The sequence below is a fragment of the Nesoenas mayeri genome, assembly GCF_963082525.1.
Source record: "Nesoenas mayeri genome assembly, chromosome: 4".
NCBI classification, from domain to species: domain Eukaryota; kingdom Metazoa; phylum Chordata; class Aves; order Columbiformes; family Columbidae; genus Nesoenas; species Nesoenas mayeri.
In genome coordinates, this window is record NC_137540.1 from 23,856,859 (window position 1) to 23,880,480 (window position 23,622).

Consider the following 23,622-nt stretch of genomic DNA (forward strand, 5'->3'; position numbering starts at 1 on the left):
ACTTCCTTGTCCAAGGCTGAGAGTCTCATTGTTGGCAGCTTGAATTGACACGTGGTCTGAAAAATTACATTTACCCACCAGTGAAACTTGTCCTTAGTGGTCTGATCAGGATGATCACCTCATGTTGGAGAAACCGTGGAGGAGTGTTATTTCCTGGCTTAACGCTGACCTGAAACATTTCGAATCACGTACAAAATTAATCCTACACATGGATGTTATTCCCCCCGTTTCCTCCTCCTCCATCGACACCATCCGACTGGGAGGAAGACGGCCGAGAGTTCCTGGAACGGGGCTGGCCGTTCAGCCCGAGCGGCGTTCCCGGACGGTGGCTCATTTGGGACGCCGTATCATCCGACTCCCACCGCTCCAGCTCCTCTCGCACGAGACGCTCCATTTGTTCCCTGTGTATTTCATTGTCACGGCCCAGTCTTTCATCCTGAATAGATTAAAAGACAAAAGCTGGAAACACAGCTTCCAACCTGCAGCCTAAGAAAAACCCTATACAAACATGGGAAATATTTATACTACTCAAGTAATTCCACAGGCTAGCAGGGAAACACAACTCCAGCAGTAAATTGTTTTCTTTCCAGTGACGTAACGCCCAGGCTGTCACCTTGACTCATGAAAGCACAATTTGTATCACAGCTCCTAATATTTAAATCCACTTCCAGAAATGTTAACTATACTGAGGAGAGCACACCCACAAGGAAGCCCCAGCTCAAGAACCAAGCAGATTTACTGTCTGGAACAGTAACAGCCAGAAACACCACACCTGCAACAGGGCAGCTGCAAGTCTGACCTATGTAATCCACCAAGACAGACCATCTTGCCCACCCCTTAACAGCCCTGTTCCACTGTTCTTGCTCCATCAGGAATTTGGCAGGTTTTAGCGTCCACATAAATAATGCGTTTGTCCCACTGGCCACTTCCAAGGGCTCTCAAGAAAGAGAAGGTGGGAGAGAAGGCAATAGAAGCTAGATAAGCCTGGTGACAGAAGTGACCTGCGTCCACTGGCTACACACAATCCCAGAAGCAGCATGGGAGAAGAAGAGCAGACTGCACAGGCCTCCTGGGCTGGATCCCCCTGACTCTTAACAGACCAGTTCCCCCTAAATCTAATTATCTAGTCCATAAAAAGCTTTGTATTGATCCTAAGTGACACCAAGGGATGAACGAGCTGCTTCAGCGACTACTGAACACCACGGCTGTCCAGTCCAAGGGTTTAGATGGTGCTCTGCTGTCTGAGCCTGACACAGGCCTACTATAAGTTGGGTTGACATATCTGAAACTTGCATCACGTCCCTCCAGCAACACAAAACTGAAATGACTTGGCCACTGCCGAAGCACCAACCGTTTTTAACCACCGCTCCCTCAACCCTCCCATGAGCAGCAGTAGAAGGAAGAAGTGCTAACAAGAAGCAAGCTACGCAGGTAGTGACCAGAGAGGAGAGAGCAGGCGATTCTTACCTCTGTCACTCCATCCAACAGTCTGCCCAAAACATCCCTCCTTTTCAGTTTGGCTCTCTCCATCGCTTCAAGCTTCACAATAACCGCGTCAATCTTGGAGACGATGCTGCCAATTGAGTGCTCCATGCGATCGACCCGTCTCATGAGTCTGAGGGCAACAAAGCAGGAGCTTCAGTGACTCGGACACTTTCAAGTCACACAGAGCGGGTGAAACAGCATTTTAATTCAAGCACACATCTGACTTGCCGCAAATGAGTCCTAATGTCCAGGAAGGGACAAGGTACACAAGAGCAAGAAGATAACACAGGGGCAAAGCATATAGGAAAAAAAGCACAAATTCCACTCCGTTTTTCCTGCTTTTAGGGCATCATCATCAAAACTTGTTGGTTCTAGTTACTCAAATTCTTCATTCAGCTAGCACTGCTATAATTAAGAGCAACACTAGCATTTCTATCATTTTAGACAAAATACACAACCACAAGTAACTTATTAAAAACAACAGCTGAAGTTTCCACTGAACCTACAATAACCTTAAGGTTTTACTACTTAAAAAAAGCAGAAAAGTCTTCTGGCACTAGTGTAGTATGACTATTTTCTCTGTCTTTTCAATGACCATGTTTTAAGAACAGGTGGGCTTTTTGTTTTGTTGTTTTTGTTTGGTGTGGTTTGGTTGGTTTTTTTTGTGCTTGTGTTTTTGTTGCTTTTGGTTTTCTTACTGATTCCCAGGAGCCTCTCTAAGGTACCTCCAATTCAGATATTACCTGAAAGCTACTAAAAGCAGTAACTTAACACCTTAAAAACTTAACACTGACTTTTATGGATATTTGATTAATATTCAGAGTTACAGGAAGAACTACTAAATAGCTGAAAGAAAAAAATCCACAAGGAAAAAGAACACCATCATGCAGATTTATCCCCCTCAGAAGGATAAACTTACACTTGGAACTCTTCATAGGAAACCCCACTAGAGCTGCTGCCCCTCCTCCTGGAACTGTGTCCACTGTCTTCATCCTCATCCTCCTCGGAGTCATCCAGGCTCCGGGGGAAGCTGCGGCTGCTCAGAGGACGTGGAAGAGAGCTCCTGTCCAGGTCCAGATCCTCCTTTGTGAAAATGTAAGCCACAGACAGAGAACATATAAGGACATTCACCTGTACGAGGCGAATGGAGGTGTCAAAGTCCTCCATCATCTCACCCTTGCCTTTTTACAGTTCTGCTCAGAGAGCCAGAGATGTAAATGTAAATGTAAAGGGAAACAAGAGGACTCTTCTGGGGCAGTAAACCAGTACAAGAAGACTGGCAGATGGTACTGGTGGAATACCACTCAACGCTGAGCTCACCCTCTCTTTCTCCAGGTCATCTCTCATCTGCTGATGTTCATGCTCTGTCAGTTCCTGGTCCCCATCCTGGTCATATTTGGTAAATATTGCTTCAATCTCTGCATCTGTGTGCCCCTTCCTGAAAACACAGAAAAAAACATTCCCTTACTTTCCGTTTTTCAGATGCTGAACAAACTTCAAGTATGAGAAAAACCTTTCACTCCAACCAAATTTTCACCCCCAAGCCAAAGACGCAACTTGAACCCAGTGCTGCATAGAAATTCACAACGCTAATAACAAAAAGCTCAGCCCTCACCTTTCATTAGCCAATAGCACAAATCTCCCCTAGATCACACCCTTAAAGGAGGGGAGGTTTGGTCTAGACACGAGGAAAACATTTTTTACACTGAGGGTGGTGAAACACTGGCCCAGGTTGCCCAGAGAGGAGGTGGATGCCCCATCCCTAGGGACATCCCAGGCCAGGCTGGACAGGGCTCTGAGCAACCTGATCTGGCTGAAGATGTCCCCACTCATGGCAGGGGGTTGGACTAGATGAGCTTTGAAGGTCCCTTCCAACCCAAACTATTCTATGATTCTATGAAAAGATGGTTTGCCTGTACATATCTGTTCACATAAACTTCCCACCAGACACAGGAAAAGCATACCCTTTGTTACCCGCTAATCAAAAGGAAAATACTTGGCTGTGTTGTCTTTATTCCCACCACAACACTCCTGCCACAACACAGAAGTGAGAGAAGCTTGCATCAGAGACTTAATATCACACATCTTCGGGGATACTACTCAGGATAAGAAGTAACATCTTCCTTACCCTTTTAGATCTTGCCGAAGTTCATCAAAATTTAGTTTTCCCCCACCTTGTCTCAGACTTTCTGAAATGTCATCAACAGTAGTTTTCTTCAGTTTAAGTTTGATCATGGCTTTGTTGTAGCCCTGAAAGAATAAGTGAAATTTTGTTTTTTTACTTCTCATGAAATGTTAACACTTGATTTCTAATGTTTGTTTTGATCACAAAAATCAGCTGGTATACACATTCAGTGTGTTCCAAAAGTCCTGCAGGAATCTGTCTTTTCCTCCAGTTTATCCATCTTTTATATCATCATTTAAATGGGCAACATACAAATACCTTTGCAGTTAGAGGTAAGGCTTTCATCATTCAGTCTGCACTGCAGGTCAGTAGGAATGGAGCATTTTGTCCCAGTAAGTCAGCTTTGGCAGTTAGTGACAGTTAAGCGAGAGTTTTAAATGATGCTGACAAAAAAAATCCTCATCCCAACAAAGCAGCACTTTTCATTTTTCTCTGCTCTGTTTTCATAACCAGTTTCCAAGTTTTAAACACTGAATTACTGGTGTGCATTCAGATGTTTCTGGTCATGGTACAGCACTGGATCCGTGCCACGTGCACGTTTTTCCTCAACTGGGAGTCAGGTCAAACTCTGAACTCTGTATTCAACAACCTTACAGGCAGCTGTCCCTGGGAGCTCCCAACACATTATCCAAGAGTTGCCTCATCTTATTGCCTGAAATGAGGTAATTCTGAATTCTGTGACCAAACCAAACAGCAGTTTAGCTTCACCAGTTCAATATTTCTCTGTGTACCTAGACAGACAAATCCTATGTCATATTCAGCAGGTGGATCATTCAATGCAAAGTCTCAGATGACTAAAATACATTCTGATGGGAAGTTTTAATACATTTAAATAACACTCAGCTCAAATTCCTTTAAGTGAGAGATGTGTATTTTCATCAGCTGCTGCCAGTTTTACTTTGTAAGTTTATAGAGCATTTTATGGAGTAAGTTCAGCTGTGAGGAATGAGATGTCAAACAAACAAAACTCATACCTTTCTGATAAGGTCAGACAGTTCCATTTCCGCCTTCTGATGTGCCATATCTGATTTGACTTCAGAGTATGTATCATTGATAATGGCCAAAAACATGTTCTGTTCATGAGAAAAATGAGAAAGCCTACTTAGATTTGAACAAGTCTGAGCCCTACTACTCCCATGACCTTCGTGTGCAGACCTATACATTTACTTTTTAAAAGGTGTCAGAAGAAAATGGTGGGCTGTTTAAAAAGCACTAACATCAAGAGTTCGAGATACTGAAATATGATACAGTAAAGCCCAATAACTTTTAATCAAGACTGCTAGTTATTAACATAACTAGAGAACTACTCTCCAGAGACAGTTCACGCATACACACAGCAGTGGCAATAAACCATGTTCTACCTGCGAGGCCAGACTTATATCAGTAACAACTGTGAATTAATCTAGGCAACACAGCTGGTAAAAAAAAAAAAAATGTGAGGAACCAAGTTTACTATTAATCTTGTAATAAACAGCACAAACACAAGGTTCTTACCTAGTTACATCTCTGCTTTTATTACAGAGTAAAGATAAAACCAAAAAAGCTTAGAACCTTGAAAAGAGTCTGGTCGCTTGTCCAGACAAAAGAGGAAAAAATTGGTCTCATTAACCCTGTGCCAAGCACATAACTTACTCGAGCCATGCTGTGATTATGGAAAGGGTCCCGCAGAACATGGGGTAAACATTGTTGAATTGCAAGCTGGACATTCAAGTCCAGAAAGAACTACTCAATTTACTGGCACATTCCATGTGCCACTCTCATGCAGAAAGGCAGCATTAACCTTTATTTCCTCATGACTTAAGGAGAACAATCTTCCAGTGCTGTAACTTCGTGCATTCTTGCCCAACACCAGAGAAGTAAGAGGTAATTTGGTGTCTGTCTACTTTCCTTTCAGATGCCCAACATTAAGAGCTGGTGCTTTCTACCCATCTTCCCTAACTTGGTTTCCAGGTCTCAGACTGGTCTCCAGGGAGTTTACAGCAACATTTCAACCCAGTCAAATTACAGAATGTGCAGAAATTAATAAACATTCAAAGTATAATCAGTATTTTGGATAACCTGCTATATCTTCAGACTCCAGCGCTCTTCTGCTACCTCTTAGAAAAAAGTGTTTATTTCCCTTGCCAGACACTAGCCTCTGCTCCTCTGGATTTGTGAGGTGCTTCAAATGAAACACAAAACTTGCCTCATGTGCTTCTTTGGCCAGAATGACCCATATATTATTTTCCAATTGACTACTGGTCCATCCCACTGAACACATAAGATTCTCTGCTTCCTTACTAATGAATAGCCAAGATGAATTATTCTCCCATCTCCACAAATAATATCCAAGTGCCGTTTCTCTTCACCTCAAGGAATTACATAAAGTCTCATTCAGTAATTAGTTCTAAAAGTTACGAAGATAAGGTTAATAAAATCCTGCTTTAATGCTTGCCACCTTATCAGATTACCAAAAGACATACAGTTCTGGGAATAATTTGAGGATTTCTTTTTCACATAACAGCTTCCCTCAGATATAATCAGAAAACAAGATCACTATATATTAATGGTAGTGCCAAACTAACTGAAAACTACAGCCAGGTAGAAGATCCTGGTGCTCTTTGCTTCTATCGACATTAAAAAAAATTATTTTACTCTGTCTCCTAGTTTTCTGAGAGGTCTCCTTCCTCCACTTTTTGTTATATAAATTGTTAGTAAGACTATAATATGAATTCAATACTAACAGAGTATACAAACAATGAGTGTCCAGAGTGGCCACTCACAATATACTCCCTGAATTTATCACTGCTGATGAAGTAGGCTCTTCTAGCAGACAAGCTGTGTGTTGCCTGCATGAACTAGGTTGTTGTAAATGCAGCCAGCCATTCATTAGAGCATTTTATAAACTAGGAGCCTATATGCAATATTACAGCCACTTTTCACCAAAAGATACAGGCCTGCTGTGTATGCAAGCCAAGTACAATTCAAATTTTAGAAATAAAAAAAGAAATAATAATAACAATTTTTAAAAATTAAAAATAAACCCCAAAACCAAACAACAAAATGTGAAGCACCATATGGGAAAGACAACAAATACACAAAGCAAATCTATTTTAAAAGAAGAAAAAAATGAAAGAGTGTAGTGACTGGGCACGTAAAAGTCAGGGCCCTACATGGACTGCACACTCACCATTACCAAAAAGAAAGCCCCCAGTAGCAGCAGGAATCAAAGAACAAGGAGATGCAAAAAGGCATACATACCAAAAGAATGAAGAACATAAAGAACACAAATGTAGTGAAATAAATTGGTCCCAAAATTCGATTAGCTTCTTCAACCTCTGTGAAGTTGAAGTCTCCCAAAATGATGCGGAACTGAGTAAATCTTAAAAAACAAACCAAAACAAAACACATCCAGGAGTTGAGAAAAAAACACTTTTGGAGCTGTGCAAGAGTTCTCAATGTGTTTCACCCTGACAGCCTGACTGCCAGGCAGCAGAGAGGTCTGCGCTACTACAGTACTTTATCAGGCACTGCAATAATCAATTCCTCAAGCCCGTCTCTAGGCATCACCTAATTTGCAGATGCCACACAGACAGAACAAAGCCAGAGTGGTTTCTACTGGCTTTTGGTCATAACCAGTAAAAGAGGCAACAAGAAGCAAAGAAAACCACTGATTACCCATGTGAAGCATTAAGACCCTCTCCCATGTCTCTCAGATACATACAGCCCCAACCCTCTCCTTCTAAAGCCGGCTGTACAGTGCCAAGGCTAGAGGAGGTTTGGCGTTGTACAGCACCACCAGCATATCTCAAGTTCTTCTGCTTCTCTACAAGAAACTCTTTGCAATGCTCTGCCCCAAAGAAAGGGGGCAGGGGAAAATCAATAACTGACCAAACGGGTAATTGCCTCAGTTAGAATCAGGTTATGTTGTACCAAGTCAATAAAGCAAAAACTAGTTAACAAGCCTATACTAAGTCGTCTCCTGGAATCCAGCGTATACTTACAAATTACTAGTTGACTGTCTAAGATGGACTCACAAATAGAGTCAACCAACTGCACACACTACCAGGAACGCAGCATTATTATGTGTACAAAGTTTTTGTAAGCATTGCAAACATCAGTAAGCACATAATCAATCATTCAGCTACTGAAGACAGAGTTAATGGTCTGTCCAGGAACATGACCAATTGTTATAAAAACCATGTCAATTCCACCATCAGAAGTTACCATTTTTAGCCCACTGATCTAACTGTAGTATAATCTTACCCTCACAGCAAAGACAGTTTTTACACTAATAATGCATTTGCTACTGAGCTACATCAACAGTGATATGTCTGCAGCTTATCCGCTGAGATGAATGTCACAGGATTTGTTTGGTCTCTGATGAGGCAAACAAATCCATTTACCAATGTAAATTCTTTGTATTTTTTATTCTTGTACTTACATGCAGTCCTGGAAAGTGCTGAAATCATCAATTTGAGTGCCAAAGACAAGATAGGCCAACTGAGCATATGCTAAGAAAATAATAAAAAACATAATAGCAAAGCCAATGACATCTTTGACACAGCGAGACATGGTGGTGGATAACTGACTCATCGTTCTGTTGAAGTTAACAAATTTGAAAAGCTGTTAAAAGAGAAAAAAAACAACTGTAAGGACAAGGAAGACAACAATTTCTTAACACAATCATTCTTCAGCCTTTTACCCATGAGATGTGTTACTGATATGACTGTAGACAAAGTCAGGTAATTTACACTTAGACATAACATCACTTCCTAAAAACACTGAGCTTTGAAATCTGAAGAAAATTCTGTGAGAACTATGAATTTTTGTTTGGGTGTGGGGTTTTGTTTGGCTGTTTTTTTTTCACTCCTCCATTTGGCAGCCTGGCTTCAGAGCAGTGTTACTGAAATGCTTCCAAAAGCCTATTCCTTTATCTTTATCTTCAATGAAGATGATGTAATAGCCATGAAGTAGTAAAATGTGAGAAAAGACAGTCTCACAGCTGAACTTGCCTTGAGCAGGTGGCTGGACTAGAGACTTCCCAAGGTCCCCTCCAATGTGTATTAGTCCAGTATTCTGCAGTTTACCACTATGTCTTATAATGAGCCACTTTGTTTGTTAAATCATGATGCAATAATTAGATGTAACTTTGCCTTATAAAACAATGAGAGATTAGCTAACTTGCTTGATAACCTAAGTATCAGTTTGGAGTTTCAGAGTGGAAATTCACATACCATTGGTCTTACATTTTTCCCATCAGAGAGTTTATTAATGGAATGCTCCTCTGCAACTTTTTACATACAGAGGACAGAAAAATCAGTATGGACAGAAAGGAGGCAATAGAACAGAGAAATTAAGTTTAAGTAAAGCAACATATCTAGCTTTCAAATGAATTGGACTAGCTTTACCAACCCTTCTAATGATTCAGAAGTTTTTAACAGATAAAATGGGCACACTTAAACCAGGCTAGGAAAAAGTAATACCCAGTAAGAATTACTGACTTATCAATTCAGGAACAATAAAAACATTTCTTTACATCTCTGCTGTGACAAAGCACCAGCACTGACTACAACTTCTAGACTTACACAAGGGCTGACTAAACCTCTGGCAAAACCATAACCTTGTTTTTAATCTGCAAGAAGTTACTCCTGTGCTCTGACTTTCTAGCACGAACAATTTTAGGAGAAACATAACTAAACCTCAAATATATATATATAATGTGAAACTCAGAATGCTGCTTACATTCTAATGTGAGGAAAAGGATGTGTGTTTTGGAGTTACCTTAATCCAGACAAAAAACACAGTGACCGCGGCAATGTTGTTGAATTGCATTTGCCAATATGCCAAAGGTTCAAAATTGGGGAATGAGTTCTGATCTTCCAGCAGCTTCTTCAGGAGCATATCAACAGTTGACATCCTATAGATGCTAATTCCTATAGCTACCACGGAGAGCTGGGTACAAAAGAAACACACAAGCACACAAAAGTGATGAGGATTTTAAAACAACTTGTTTCAGCCACATGTCAGTTAAAGATATGAAGAACTTAATGTTATTTACAGTACTACCATAACGTGAACTTTACGTAAAAGCAAAAGTACTATTTTCAAGATGTCCTGGCTCCAGAACTACACTTTCCAATGGGAAAGTAACAGCTAGGGACTGCACAGGACCTAGAATAAATCATAGATACAAGTTTCTCACAGCCCTTCAGGGTTAACCCCTCTGCTCACTGATGACTTTAGCACTTAGGGCCAGGCAGTTGCGAGGGCTGGAGGGGGGCATATTTCACCCCCTTTCACTCAGGAGCAATTTAACAGCCCAGTGGCTGCTGTTTGAGATGGGATCCAAACCAGAATTTCTGAACAGATCGGGAAATAAGTTTCACAACAAAATTATTATAGTCCCAGATTACAGACAAATAGCCTGGGAGTAAGATGATTTAGAAATCCTTGCCTTGCCATAGCTGAAGAACAAGATGACAGTGAAGCACAGAGGGCTCAGAAAAAGGAAGCTGTCATGGAGAAGGAAATACAAAGAAAAAAGCATGACAACTCAGAAAGACAAAGGTGAAAAAGAGTAAATAGCAGGAAGATAGCAGTAGCCAAAAAGGTACTAGATTTCCTCTGGAGCACAGACTGACCAGTACTAAACTAGAGCAAGCAACAACACAGAAGCTGTAGTTTTATCATATGAGTAACGTTCTTGCTCTGACCTCTGCAAACGTCCATTTTATTAGAGTAAGTGAACACTTCACCAGGTATACAGTTATAAAGTATATAATCCTAAATTTAAACAATGTCCCTCAGACAAGGTATAAAAATAGAATTTGACCCCTTGTGTGAACTGAATTTTACACTTGGACATGAATGCACTTCACTGCTGTAACAGCGAAGCATCTTATTTCCCAGTGTATAACGAACAGCACACAGCTCATGTAAACACCCTTCTAAATGGTCCTTCATTTACAAAGCACTGTGATGCAAGTATGATGTCACTAGATTACAGATACTAACTTCACAAATTAAACCTTTGATTCGTCCAAGCCTGAAGACACAAAACAAGCAGGGGACTGGAACTGTTTCAGCACTGCTGGTTTTGTACATTTTTGGTAAGCACAGCTTGACATAAGCCCAGAGAGAATTTACTACATAGGTTTAAATTCAAAACTCAGATTTTCTGCTATACCAGAATTACTGATCTGCAACACTGTCCACTTAATCAAGAAAGCAGCCCTGATAGCTGCTAGCACTCTACAATTTTGAGACACTTCTTCAAACTTGGTATTAGCTGCTAAGTATTTTAATACCACATTAAATCTCTTTGTGGTTCATTGCGAACATATTCAAACCCCGATACGCTTCCTCCCAATGCAAATCACTACTTTAAAGCCGTTGATTTTCTTACTTGGAAGCCACTGCAATAGTCTGTATCAGAGATACGGAAGAAAAATGAGTAGGAGTTTGTTACCTCCCAAAACATCTGTGTCTTTATAGATAAAAGCTGCGAAAAAGCATACTGGACAAATATTCTAAAACTTTCACCACGACACAAAGTTTGAAACCATCAAAGACAGAACAACCAAGTTTGTAAAACACACCGACATGACAACACAGAATAAAACTGTCTTATTCAGACAGAACAACCCAACAGTCTATAGTCTGTTATTATCCTTCTTAATGACGGCCCTATCCCTTAAACCCACAACATGAATATGGAGTTATTAACATCTCCCACAAAGTGCTTCTCAGAAAGCAATGTTAGCTTTGTTATAAAGATTACCTACCACAATGATAAGGATATCAAGGCAATTCCAGAGACTTCTGAAGTAGTGCAACCTATGAATGTGAATTTCTAAGATCTCTTCCACCATGTAATAAAGAACAAAAAGACAAAATGCCATTTCACAGGCTGCCAGGAAAAAATCAAAAGTGGAGATATAGTGGATCAGCCTCACTGGCTGAAACTGCCAAGACGTAACAAGGCCTCCAGTTGCTGGAAACTCCACTAACAACCTGCATTTAAAAAAGGCAAAGAAAAAAAATCTCACACAATGCCAATGAACAGCAGTACTAAAAGACATATGGGTTTATTTACACAATTATTTAAATAATGGAAACAGGCAAAAGCGCCCATATACAATTCAGAGAAGACACTACATAGAAAAGAAAGTGTAAATCTGAGCACTTTCAATCTTGGCTGAAACCCATAACATTTCAGAAACAGTGAGAAAACAGAGACAGAAAGACCTGTCCACATCTGTATCTGTTTCATGCTGTTTAAACTAAAGACTCATGTCATATAGCCACCTATAGGATGGGACCAGACTTCTTTCAGTGGTGCCCAACAACACAATGAGGGGCAATGGGCACAGACTGAGGCACAGGAGGCTCCATATGAATATGAGGAAAAACTTCTTTCCTTTGAGGGTGCCAGAGCACTGGCACAGGCTGCCCAGAGAGGCTGTGGGGTCTCTTTCTCTGGAGACATTCAAAACCTGCCTGGACATGTTCCTGTGCAACTTACTTTAGGTGAACCTGCTTTAGCAGTTGAGTTGAACTAGATGATCTCCAGATGTCCCTTCCAACCCCAACCACCCTGTGATTCTGTGATTTACTTTAACAAGCCAACCACTAGAGAACTTGCTTGCAAACTGCACCCAAACCGTTGTGGCATCAGGAAAGTCAGAACTGCCTCCAGATGACGAGTACAGCCACCATGTGGTGTCCTGCTTCTTCAACAGGGAGGCACATCGCTTCAGCTGTCTGCCTCCTTGGTACAAAACACATGCTTTCCCACATCCTCAAAACAAAGCAGTTTGAAGAAAACCGCAAGTCTACCATACACACTGTGCAATTTGAACATTGTCACGGTTCTGTTCATACCTGACAACGCAGAATAGGTTGATGTTTGCATTGTATACAGAGAAATCAATGAAAGCTGCTCTGGTCCCTCTGTCCAGCCACAGGTTCTTCTTAAGGCTGGCAATCTGCACCGCTGTCACTTCTCTGGTCCGTGAAAGGTCTTGGTAATAACCAGCCCCACTGTACGTTGCAATCAAGCCCCAGTGGCTGCTCCCATTCAAATCCTTCTCAGTGGTGTACGTCCAACTAGTTCAGCAGGAAGTGAAACAGAGCATGTGAGTTTTTCCACTTTCAACTTCCAATTAACAAAATCAGATACCAATAAAACCCGACAAAAAAAACCCTCATGCATATCAGTTACTTAAAGCATCTTTCATTTAAGAAGTATTTGCAGAAATTTGTGATGCTTGTACCCTGGAGAAAGATTTACAAAGTTCCTTTGACTAGTACAACAAAATTAAGATAGAAAAATGGGTCATGAGTCTCTTAATTGTGAAAAGAGAATACAAGGAATTTCTGTCCTCAGGAAACAAAGAAAATTGGCTTTTACTTAGTTACATTCTACCCCCAAAACCCTTTACAGTTCAACTCTCACACTGTCCTCCAAGAGAGGCAGTGCTAGTCCCATCTTTTAGCTAGGGATGACAACTCAAGTGGGGATCAAGAGCACAGTGCTCTCCAAGATCAGCATGGTTTCTCCACGAGCAAAACTGGCAGCTGCTCTGGATTTACCTGGCTTTAGGCAGAACATACGGCAAAGGCAGAATCGCCTCTGCCAAGTGACTCATTGTGTAATTCAGCATCACTTGGGTCAGAAAAAAACCCCATATATGTGTCTACAGAAATACTACGTACGCTGTTCCATTTCGAAGCCCAAAAGGAGTAGTATCTTCATTGGCTACAGAATAGACATCATAGCAGTCTTTGATTTCATCCTTTAAATCTTCAGGTATTGAGCATGAGCCATTTCTTACTTTCAGCTGCCGAATGCGAGGCACCCCTAGAAGCAGGTTCTCATAATAAATGAAGCTTTTGTTTTCTGCCCTGGTTTTGTTGTTGTACCACATGTCCCAGTAAAGACCATCCAGCAAAGGGCCTTCTGTGAACTGAGGAGGAAGACAGAATTTTAGTTCACATGTCGCCAGCCCTGTTTTTATACACCTTCATTCTGTGGATATGTTAGAATTGCAGTTGGTAATTTTTCTGACATTAAGGCAAAGACCTTACCTTTGTGTGTCCTCCAAAGTGTCCTCCAAAGATACTCCCCAACTTTCCACCACACTGCCCTACTAGCATTATCTGGGTTCTAAAAACTCACATATTAAAGGCCTACTTTGTTCCATAGCTTTGACATTGAGCACAAAGAGCTCTTCATGCACAACCCCCACCACATTAGAAAAAAGAGCCTGCAGATTGAATTTATGGTCCATGAGAGGACAAGCAAATCGCAACAACAGAGAGAGAAAAAATTGGTTTTAGATCACCTTCCAGAAGTCATCCATGGTAGACAAAGTTTTGAAATCAGTTTTCTCCATTTTCGATACAGGTGTTTCCAGGAAGAGTTGAGACATAACCCTTGTGTGATAGTACATACTGGAACTCACTGTCCCGTAAGTCACTGCAAAAGATTTGGTAAGGAGCAAGAGGTAAAGGGGAGGGGAGAGAAGAAAAAAAACAAGAAAATTTTCAAAAAGAGTACTTTGCTTGTACTGAATACATCAGGTTGAATTATACAGAGTTTGCACTGAAAAGTTTACGCTCCAGAACAAAACGAAATCCACACCGAGCAACTGTGATTAAAACGCAAAAAGCAGTGAACAATAGACTGATTGGCTTAAAATACTCAATTCTCTTTCCAACGCCTCGTTCTATTATTAATGCTTCTACAAAAGCTAAATTCAAGAAAAACAGGGGCAGGATTCAGCAGCCTGAAGAGAGGCAACTAGGGCCTTTCTGGGTGACTAGTGCTATCCAAGGCATCCACAGAGAGCTGCCACGGAAGTTACAAGCCCTCAGGTGAAATATGTCCTGCTTGAGCAAATAATGAGGGTCCACCAGGATATTGCAGGGCACTGCAAATGCCACAAGCTGCCCATGGTTAGACAAGGAAACTCCACACAAGATGTCCGGTGCTCCTAAGAGAATCTCCCCACAGAAATTGCGTGTTGTTACTTTTCCTCATGCTGGGCCAAGTGTTTGAGTAAGAACCACAGAGTATAAATTACAAAATGATCTACAAAGCCAAGACAGCTTGAGAGCACAGTCTTTGGTGCTCGTGCTGTTACTGCCTATAAATATTTAAAACCATTTTATGGCTAAAACTCAGAGAAGCCTGAGAGATTAAGCCTACACTGAACGATTTCCATCAGTTTCGACAATTTTGTAAAAATATTTTATCACATGGAAGAAAATGTGTTTTCTTCAGCAACGGGAGAATAAGAAGTATTTTTAATAGACTTCTGCTGTGGCACATGGAATGTGTCACATGATTGTGTAATACCTGGATTCTCTCTAACTATGTACTCTCAAAAATACAAGAGTACAAGAAACGCCAGTATCATTTAGCCTGCACTGGAAAGCCACAGACCAGCCTGTCCCACAGCTATTGCTGAAGTGTAAAATTAAAAAATATTAGTACTTAAAAAGATACTAATGAGTTTGCAATATCTGTACATATTTAACACACTATACTTTTTTTTTTCTGTTACCAAAAATATTTTTCTCCAGCAAAACAAATTGTGAACAGCCTTTAATCAGACTTTTGCAACTGAAACTGATTTCACTTTAATTCAATTCCCTCACCGGTACACCTCTCGAAGCTACAAGCAGCCTTACACTGCTTTCTCCATAAACCTGCACTAAGCATTCTTAAATGACCCAGGAAATTAAAAAAAAAAAAAAAAGATACTTAGTATATAACCATGCTTGCAGCACAACAACAAAAAAGTTTTGTCAATGGTAAAAGGTTCAGGGTTTTGCAGTTTTTTAGTAATTCTACTTCAGACAAGCAATGCAGACTTGCCCTCAGAGCCAGACTACCAATGTAGTTTTGCATTTTTTTTTCCACTCCAAGATTCACTCTCACAACACATCATCTCGTCCTGTTATAAATGATCACAGACAACAACTTCAGCGTCATAGACATTTCAGACATTTAGAATGGAACTGCCCACGCTAAAAATTGGAGGCTTGAAACACACTGGCTTTCCAAAGGTGTAGTCACTTAATGCATACGGATTCTGTTGTTATTCTCCCTAGTAACCAAATAAAGCATACATCTATTTCACAATTCCTTAGTAAGTTTTATTTTGTAGTGTCTTGCTAACTCTTATGCAAATACATGAATATGTCTTGACAGTTAACATTAAAAAATACTAGAAATCTTGAAACAGAATTGTATAAGGGCTTCAAGTTCCCAGTGCCAGAAAAAAAGACCGTTCACAGTGCTGTGTGAGGCCTCTGATAAACATCCTGTACTACCTGCGCTCCAGCATCACAAAGGTTCTTCACTGAGTAAAGAACAGCTAATTCAGTTCGGGCTCCTTCCTAAACTCCGTTTAGGGCAGGAATACTGTTGTGTATGAGGTTGGAGCTCCATCAAGTTCCTCACTTCTGTGCTAAGTCTATATTTAGGATTCAATATCAATACATTAACAGTCAAATTAAAAAAAAAAGTTACCCTGGTGCTCTACAGTGTTGTGGTACTTCAGAGCTGCAAAAGCTGGTAGCCCATGGCTTGGACAAGTGCACTCTACGCTGGGTTAAGAACTGGCTGGAGGGCCGGGCCCAGAGAGTGCTGGTGAATGGGGCTGCATCCAGCTGGTGGCCCGTCACTAGTGCTGTCCCCCAGGGGTCAGTGTTGGGTCCAGTCCTGTTTAACATCTCTATTGATGATTTACATGAGGGGATTGAGACCATCATCAGCAAATTTGCTGATGACACTGAGTTGGGAAGGAATGTCGACCTGCTGGAAGGCAGGAGGGCTCTGCAGAGGGATCTGGATAGGCTGGAAAAATGGGCCTATTCCAATGGGATGAAGTTTAACAAGGCCAAGTGCTGAGTGCTGCACTTTGGCCACAACAACCCCCTGCAGCGCTACAGGCTGGGCACAGAGTAGCTGGAGAGCAGTCAGGCAGAAAGGGACCTGGGGGTACTAATCGACAGGAAGCTCAACATGAGCCATCAGTGTGCCCAGGTGGCCAAGAAGGCCAATGGCATCCTGTCCTGTATCAAAAATAGTGTGGTCAGCAGGACAAGGGAAGTGATCCTTCCCCTGTACTCTGCATTGGTGACGCCACACCTGGAGTATTGTGTTCAGTTCTGGGCCGCTCAGTTCAGGAAAGACATTGAAGTGCTGGAGCGGGTCCAGAGAAGAGCAGCAAGACTGGGGAAGGGACTTGAACACAAGACCTATGGGGAGAGGCTGAGGGAGCTGGGGTTGTTTAGTCTGGAGAAGAGGAGGCTTAGAGGTGACCTCATCACTCTCTAGAACTACCTGAAGGGAAGTTATAGCCAGGTGGGGATTGGTCTCTTCTCCCAGGCATCAGCAATAGGACAAGGGGGCATGGGCTTAAACTCTGCCAGGGGAAATTTAGGCTGGATATTAGAAAGAAATTCTTTACAGAGAGAGTGGTCAAGCATTGGAACGGCCTGCCCAGGGAGGTGGTGGACTCACCATCCCTGGAGGTTTTTAGATTGAGACTGGACATGGCACTTAGTGCCATGATCTAGTAAATGGACTGGAGTTGGACCAAGGGTTAGACTTGATGATCTCTGAGGTCTTTTCCAACCCAGTAGATTCTGTGATTCTGTGATATGATCTCATAGACAAAAAGTGACACACTTATACCATGGACGTCTCCAGCTGTGATCCATATACACTTGACTATACATAGGCTGCAGATACGCTTAAAACATCCAGCATCATGCAAACAGATTATCAGATATTTCTAACTAGCTAACATTACCTCTGTCTTTCCAGCTACTACCAAGAACTTTCATTCTTAAAATGATCTGTACATAAGCTTGGTGATAAATTTGAAAGTCAGTGATTTAATTTAATTAATTAGACTCCTAGATGACTAACTCCTACTTTTCACATTTAACAGTTCTGTTGAGTGATTTTGAAATGCATAGCAGAAGCATCACACGCAATGTGGTACTACACACACGAAAAAGGCTCCTTAAAAAACAACAAGTATATCACCATCCTGCTTAAAGATGCAAAACTTGTTAAGGCACAGAAAGTTTCAGTATTAATATTTTCAATCTTGAGCAACAATCCAAGTGCAGAAACAAGAGAAAGATATAATTACAAATATTTGTCTCCACACCTGCCCATTAATTCTCCCACATCACTGAAACCATCTTCATTCTGGAAGCACAAATAGCAGACAGCACAGAACTAGATGCATTAATGCTGAATGGTACTTACGGACACACAAGACCACGAGGAAAATCACATACGTAACCAGCTCCCTTAAAACACTTTTCAGGTATCGCTCTCTGCTGGTGTTGCTTTCTTCCATGAGTCTTGTCCCCCACAGACCTTAAAAGGAAAATATATATAATGATATACACAGGTGTCTGATACCAGATACACAAGCGGCATAATTAGTCAAGTGGTTAACCCACGTAATGTCTGTGGAAGGTTCTTCTAAGGATTTAAAACTGATGTATTAATAAGTTCGAGCAAGAACAACTTCTTTGGGTTGCCCTTCCGTAAGTACACAAAGACACCCACAGATAGCCATCCTTCAAGAAACGCAGTGTGGTGTTTGTTTAAAATATGAAAAGTATTGTCAGATGAATGAAAACACACTTTCAGTATCGAATCTTCATTAGTAAACTTAACTTTCTACCAAAAAGGAGGATATGTCAGTCAAATATATTTGTAAAGGAAACAAACAGTAACCGTCCTCTCCCAGACAGGCAAGCCATGTCCAATAAAGACACAGTGGGGATCTTGGTGAGTATTTCCATCATTTCTTTTCTTGCACAAAAAAGTTATCACTGAAACACAAGGAGTGGTCTAAATGAGCACCTGCTGTCAAACTGGGCAACTGTGTTAGCTCAGCTACTTATGCCTGTTAGTAGCTTCACGATATTATACTGGAGGTTTTCAAGAAGACAGTGGAACTTATTGGACTTTGGCAATCCCCAAAACATTAAAGAAAAGCAGACTTTTTTTTTTTAATGGAGTCACTAAAAGAAACAATCATCTGAGAACAGCAGACAGTTATCAACCACCATACTTATTTCTGTGCCTAATACAGAACGGAAAAAAAGCTGCTACCTTCAAGGAACTTCTCTTCATTTAAGGCTAAATAAACCAAGGCAATTTGACCTTAGTTTACAGCAGGAGAGAAAGCATATAAATATTCACTCTTACAGAAAGTGCCAAACTTCCACTCTTTTCCTTTTAAGGTATTTTAAACGGCCAACCTTTTAAAACATTCTTTATGTTCCCAGTAGATGGAAATGAAATAACCTCAAACTCCCTAGGAAAAAAGCTTGGATCCACCAAATATAGCACAGCAATTTGGAGTCAACTGAAACAGCAACTTTACAAAGGTGACAATGAAGCGAGAGCTGCTGCTTTGCAACCATTGCTGTAAGGCTAGAACAGGCTAATCTGCTTGCTACAGAACTTCATTTGTTAACTAAGAGACAGGAATAAGGAAGCTCTTTGCTCTACCTGCAAATCCAAGGTTTATTCAGAAAAAAAAAAAATAACATGTCAGATGTTTTTAGAAGCCTTTCCGCTACCACATTTTTTAAGCTGTGACCTAACCACAAAGTCAGCTAGAAAACTTCTCTAGCAGGCACAGCAAGCACTAAAACTCTTAGCATTAATCTCTTGTTCACACCCCTAAATTAGTTATAACCTTCACTAGTGTCAGCCCCCAAAACAAGAGAGCTTTTTCAAAGCTGTTCTTTAAGGCTAAGTCTGAAAATGTACAGATAAAGACTACCACTTTACGACACAAAATGCCAAATCCTCACCATTAGGTCATTTTTGAAGACAGAAACAGGAACAAGGACATTTACAGAGCCACTAATAACAAAGAACTCAATAAATTTCACCTCTAATACAGCACTACGTTGCAATAGCAACCCTCATAATAAGGGCAGGAAAACATCATGGAAGAGGGGAAGAAAAGGCTGGAACAGGCAGTGAGCTGAGCTGGCGAGAAAGCTGCGTCCCGGCTGTCGGCACATTACTCACCAACAAGAAATGTGGCGAGCAGAGAGGCTGCCAGCTCAAATTCTGTCATATTAGGATATTGTTAGGAGTCAGCAAGGAACAGAAAGTTACATGTGAAGAAAAAACAGAAACAAAAGAAAAAAAAAACACTGACAAACAAACAAAAACAAATCAACAAACAAAAACCAACAAACAAAATAAACCAGTAGCAGTGATCGCTCAATTATCTTTGTGCTAAATGAACTCTTGATTTGCCCACCAGCTAGCTTGAAGCTTTTATTAGATGTCACGTTATCAGAAGATACATACATTATTCCCCTTTTCGCCTTATTAGAATATTGGTTTAGATGCATCGAGAACAGTGGTGATGTCTACTTCAAGCATCAGAAACACTTCCTTTCCAGCCTTGATTAATCATTTTCAGTTCATTCCCTATATAAATTTTCTATTCATGAAGTATTTGACAGAATCTACGCACTTTCATTTATCAAACAAATCTGCAAGTAACACTTCTCTCATGCTCATTCTGTAGCCCAAATGGCTTACCTAAAGAGCATACAAACTCAGAGGAGTTGTCAAAAAATAACGATCAAATGCAACTGCAAAAAAAAAAAAGATGAAATTTCATCTTACAATAAAAAGTCTAGCTTGTCATGTAACACCAGAAATTGAAATATTTTTGTTTACACACACATAAAATGTTATATATACACATATACATGTAATATAATGTCTATGTACTTACATATACACATACACCTAATCATAAATCCAAGTTCATAAGGTACAGAATGCACATGAATTCAGACTTATGTAAAAGTCTTGAGTTCTGAAAGCCCTCAAGCCAAGATACATCTCAATAACTAATCTGCCTATTCAGCAATTCAGATGCTGGGGAAAGAAGGGGGATGAGGAAGGTGGGTGACTCTCAGGCAAAGATGCTTTGTCCCAAAACAACAACAAAACACAGCCTCACAATCCTTAGTTCATATCCCTTAGCAAGGTATAATCGGAGCCTGCACTAGTTAAACTCAATAAAATGGTCATGATGCATTCTTCACGAAAGTAAGGATTAATGAGTAACTGGAAATTATTTATGATACCTCCATTTGACAATAACGAAGAAAACCTTTCAAGAAACGCCCCACATCCACTCCTTAGTGTTGATGCACATGAGGACACAGTAGCACCGGGTGACCAAGTGCAGCTCTGAGGAGAAGATTAGCTTCCTGGCCTGGCTCTGGAAATGGATCTTGCTCTTACCCATAAAAACTTTTGATGACTTTCTCCTTAACTGAGTTGAAAAGTCATGCTCTACTCTCCCCCCAGCAGCTGGGATGTTTGCTGAAGAGATCTGCAAAACCAGAGGGACTGAAGCTACTTCAGAGAGAATCACGTTAAAATTTGAAAAGAATCCCCCAAAAGAACCTAAAATACAGATAGTCTGAAGCAGCTGAGTTTCTGTTCACTTAGTAACTCCTGTTACAGTCTCCCTCATGGTAGCAATTACCAAAATCCCATTACTCTAAATCCTCTGTGCAAGCTTTATTTCACAAATGACAGCAAGAAAAGTGTAGGCTGCCATGCAATATCCCTCAGCTGATGAGCAGTAACTTGTTTAGCCACAGTAACACTATCACTTTTGATATCCACAGGATTAATCACTTGTGTTGAATCCTGCCTAGTGAAATGGAATTTCATTAAATAAATCTATGCCAACTTGCCTCTAAGACATCTCGAAATAAAACTGACTACTGAGTTTGCCATTTTCCAGTCTTCAAAGATCCCCACGGTTATCCATGAAATGTCAGAAGATCTATTGAGTACTCTTTACCGTGTTAAAATCTCGGTTATCTTTCAAGTGCCCTATATTAATTTCAGGCTTGAAATAGGCCCTTTTCCTATGCAGCCTGCAGCGATCGTGTTCTCCAGCACCCTGCGGCTCCTCCACAGCACATCAGTCACACCCAGGCAGTTACTGTGCCTGTGAATTAATGGCAACAACATTCTCATGGAAGAGCCAGAAAAGGATCTGTCTACTACAGTAACTTTAGCTACACTTGCCTATAAACACAAAATGTATGCAGGTCAGAAATCAACAGAAACTGTGGATAGTAACCACAGGGACAAACATACTCTGAACATTCCTAGAACATGAAACCATGTCTTTTCATTTTAAAGTTAAATATAGTATACTACCAGTGTACACTGTGTCAAACAGCAAGAGACAGCTTGGTCCACAGCCATTATTGAAAATATTTTTGACTTTTTTTTTTTTTTTTCACTGCAGGAATGTGTAACTTTGCACCAATCTCCACGCAGCACACACTTGATACATCGGCTCACACTAAAAAGAGAACCACACTAGTTGAAAGGATGTATCACCTTATCAAGTTAAAGACTTGACGGTCCTCATCCATCAGCCTGAAAGCAAAAATTTTTAAATACACATCAGCTCCCAAACTGGTTATTCTAGCCCAAGGGACATTGTTTCAGGTAGCAGGGCAGGCAAGGGATATGAACTATTTATTCAATTAAAGTATTTTACCAAACCTTTATTAGAATGGCATCGAGAGGACAGGGGGAGCAAAAAAAAAAACCTGTTTGATGGACAACCTTGATTCCGAAGGACTCCCTCCCCATCCATCATTTTCTCCGCTGTGTCAAATCAACCCCTGTGCAGGGCTGGCTCAGCAAAGTTAATACAGTAAGCTTAGGACAACACTCCAAATGCTCATTTGATGTGGTCCCGCTTATGCTTCAAGCTATGTGCCCAGTCACGAGCTGCACATCAACAGTCAGCTCTCAACAACCGAGGGCAGCTCCAAGGCCATGTACAGTATTGTAAAATTAATAGAATCATAGAATCATAAAATCATAGAATATCCTGAGTTGGGAGGGACCCACAAGGATCACCAAGTCCAACTCCTGTCTCTGCATGTGACAACCCTACAGTCCACACCATGTGTCTGAGGGCGTTGTCCAGTCTCTTCTTAAATAAAACACCTTGCCAGCAACCTCGCTCTAAGCACAAATGCTGCCCTTTCACAGGACAGAGGGTGCTGAAAAAGGGGGCAAGAAGACAAGTATTCTGCTCCAGTCCTCGAAAGAGCAGGTGCTGGGGGTCAGGAAAGCCACATGCATCCAAAAAACTCCTCAGGAGATCTTGCCCTGAAAGCAGGCAGGGCTCAGGGGGGCAGAGAGCTCTGTGCTCCAGAGGAGAGCAAACAGAGAGGTGTGTGCTCGGGTGTCAACGGGACAGAGGTGCGCGCATGCAGGGGCATGAAGACGTGGGGACACGGACGGGAGGTGGGAAAAGAACACGGGTGGAGGAAAAACAGGACAGGTAGCGAAGGGGCGGGTGGAAGGGAAGGACGACAAACAACTCATGGACGTTCCTCTGGGCGGCGGTCTGCAGGAAGAGACACCCGAGCCGCAGGAGCCCAGGGACACTCTGCGCCCCGCTCGGGGAGGAGGGGCCGGGCTGTGAGGAAGGCGGGAGGGGGGCACGGAGGGTCTCACCTCGCAGACGCCGCGCCAGCCGCTTGGCCCACGCCGCCCGGTGGGGCGCGGCGCCGTCGGGCGGTCCCTGCGGCCGGCCCGGTGCCTCCGCCCCGCCGCGCCCCGCCGGGAGCCGCCGCTGCCGCCGCCCGCCGGCCTGACCGGCCGCGCCGCTGCCCAGCGACGACGAAGCGCCGGCCGCGCCGCTGCCCCACTCCACGTCCATCTCCAGCACCGGCCTTGCTGCCGCCGACTCCTCCTCGGGCTCGAAGCCCGGGTTGTCCCGGCTCCAGGCCTGCCGCGAACAGGCGGAGAGCGGCGGCGACGGCGGGCAGGAGCCGGCCCGCTCCGCCTCGCCCAGCCGCTCCAGCTCCAGCTGCTCCCGCCCGCGGCCCGCCAT

The 23,622-nt window shown here is 41.9% G+C and overlaps 1 protein-coding gene across 1 annotated transcript; it reads right to left on the reverse strand.

Annotated features, from left to right (window-relative positions):
* Positions 1-202: 202 nt before the first annotated feature.
* Positions 203-23,622, reverse strand: PKD2 (polycystin 2, transient receptor potential cation channel; the record flags this gene model as incomplete). Its single annotated transcript, XM_080343470.1, has 15 exons — positions 203-436; positions 1,468-1,615; positions 2,405-2,568; positions 2,806-2,923; positions 3,614-3,735; positions 4,645-4,743; positions 6,911-7,031; positions 8,094-8,275; positions 9,434-9,604; positions 11,437-11,665; positions 12,536-12,760; positions 13,370-13,620; positions 13,999-14,132; positions 17,949-18,062; positions 23,244-23,622. 15 exons carry the CDS (start codon positions 23,620-23,622, stop codon positions 203-205), a joined length of 2,691 nt encoding a protein of 896 aa, XP_080199596.1.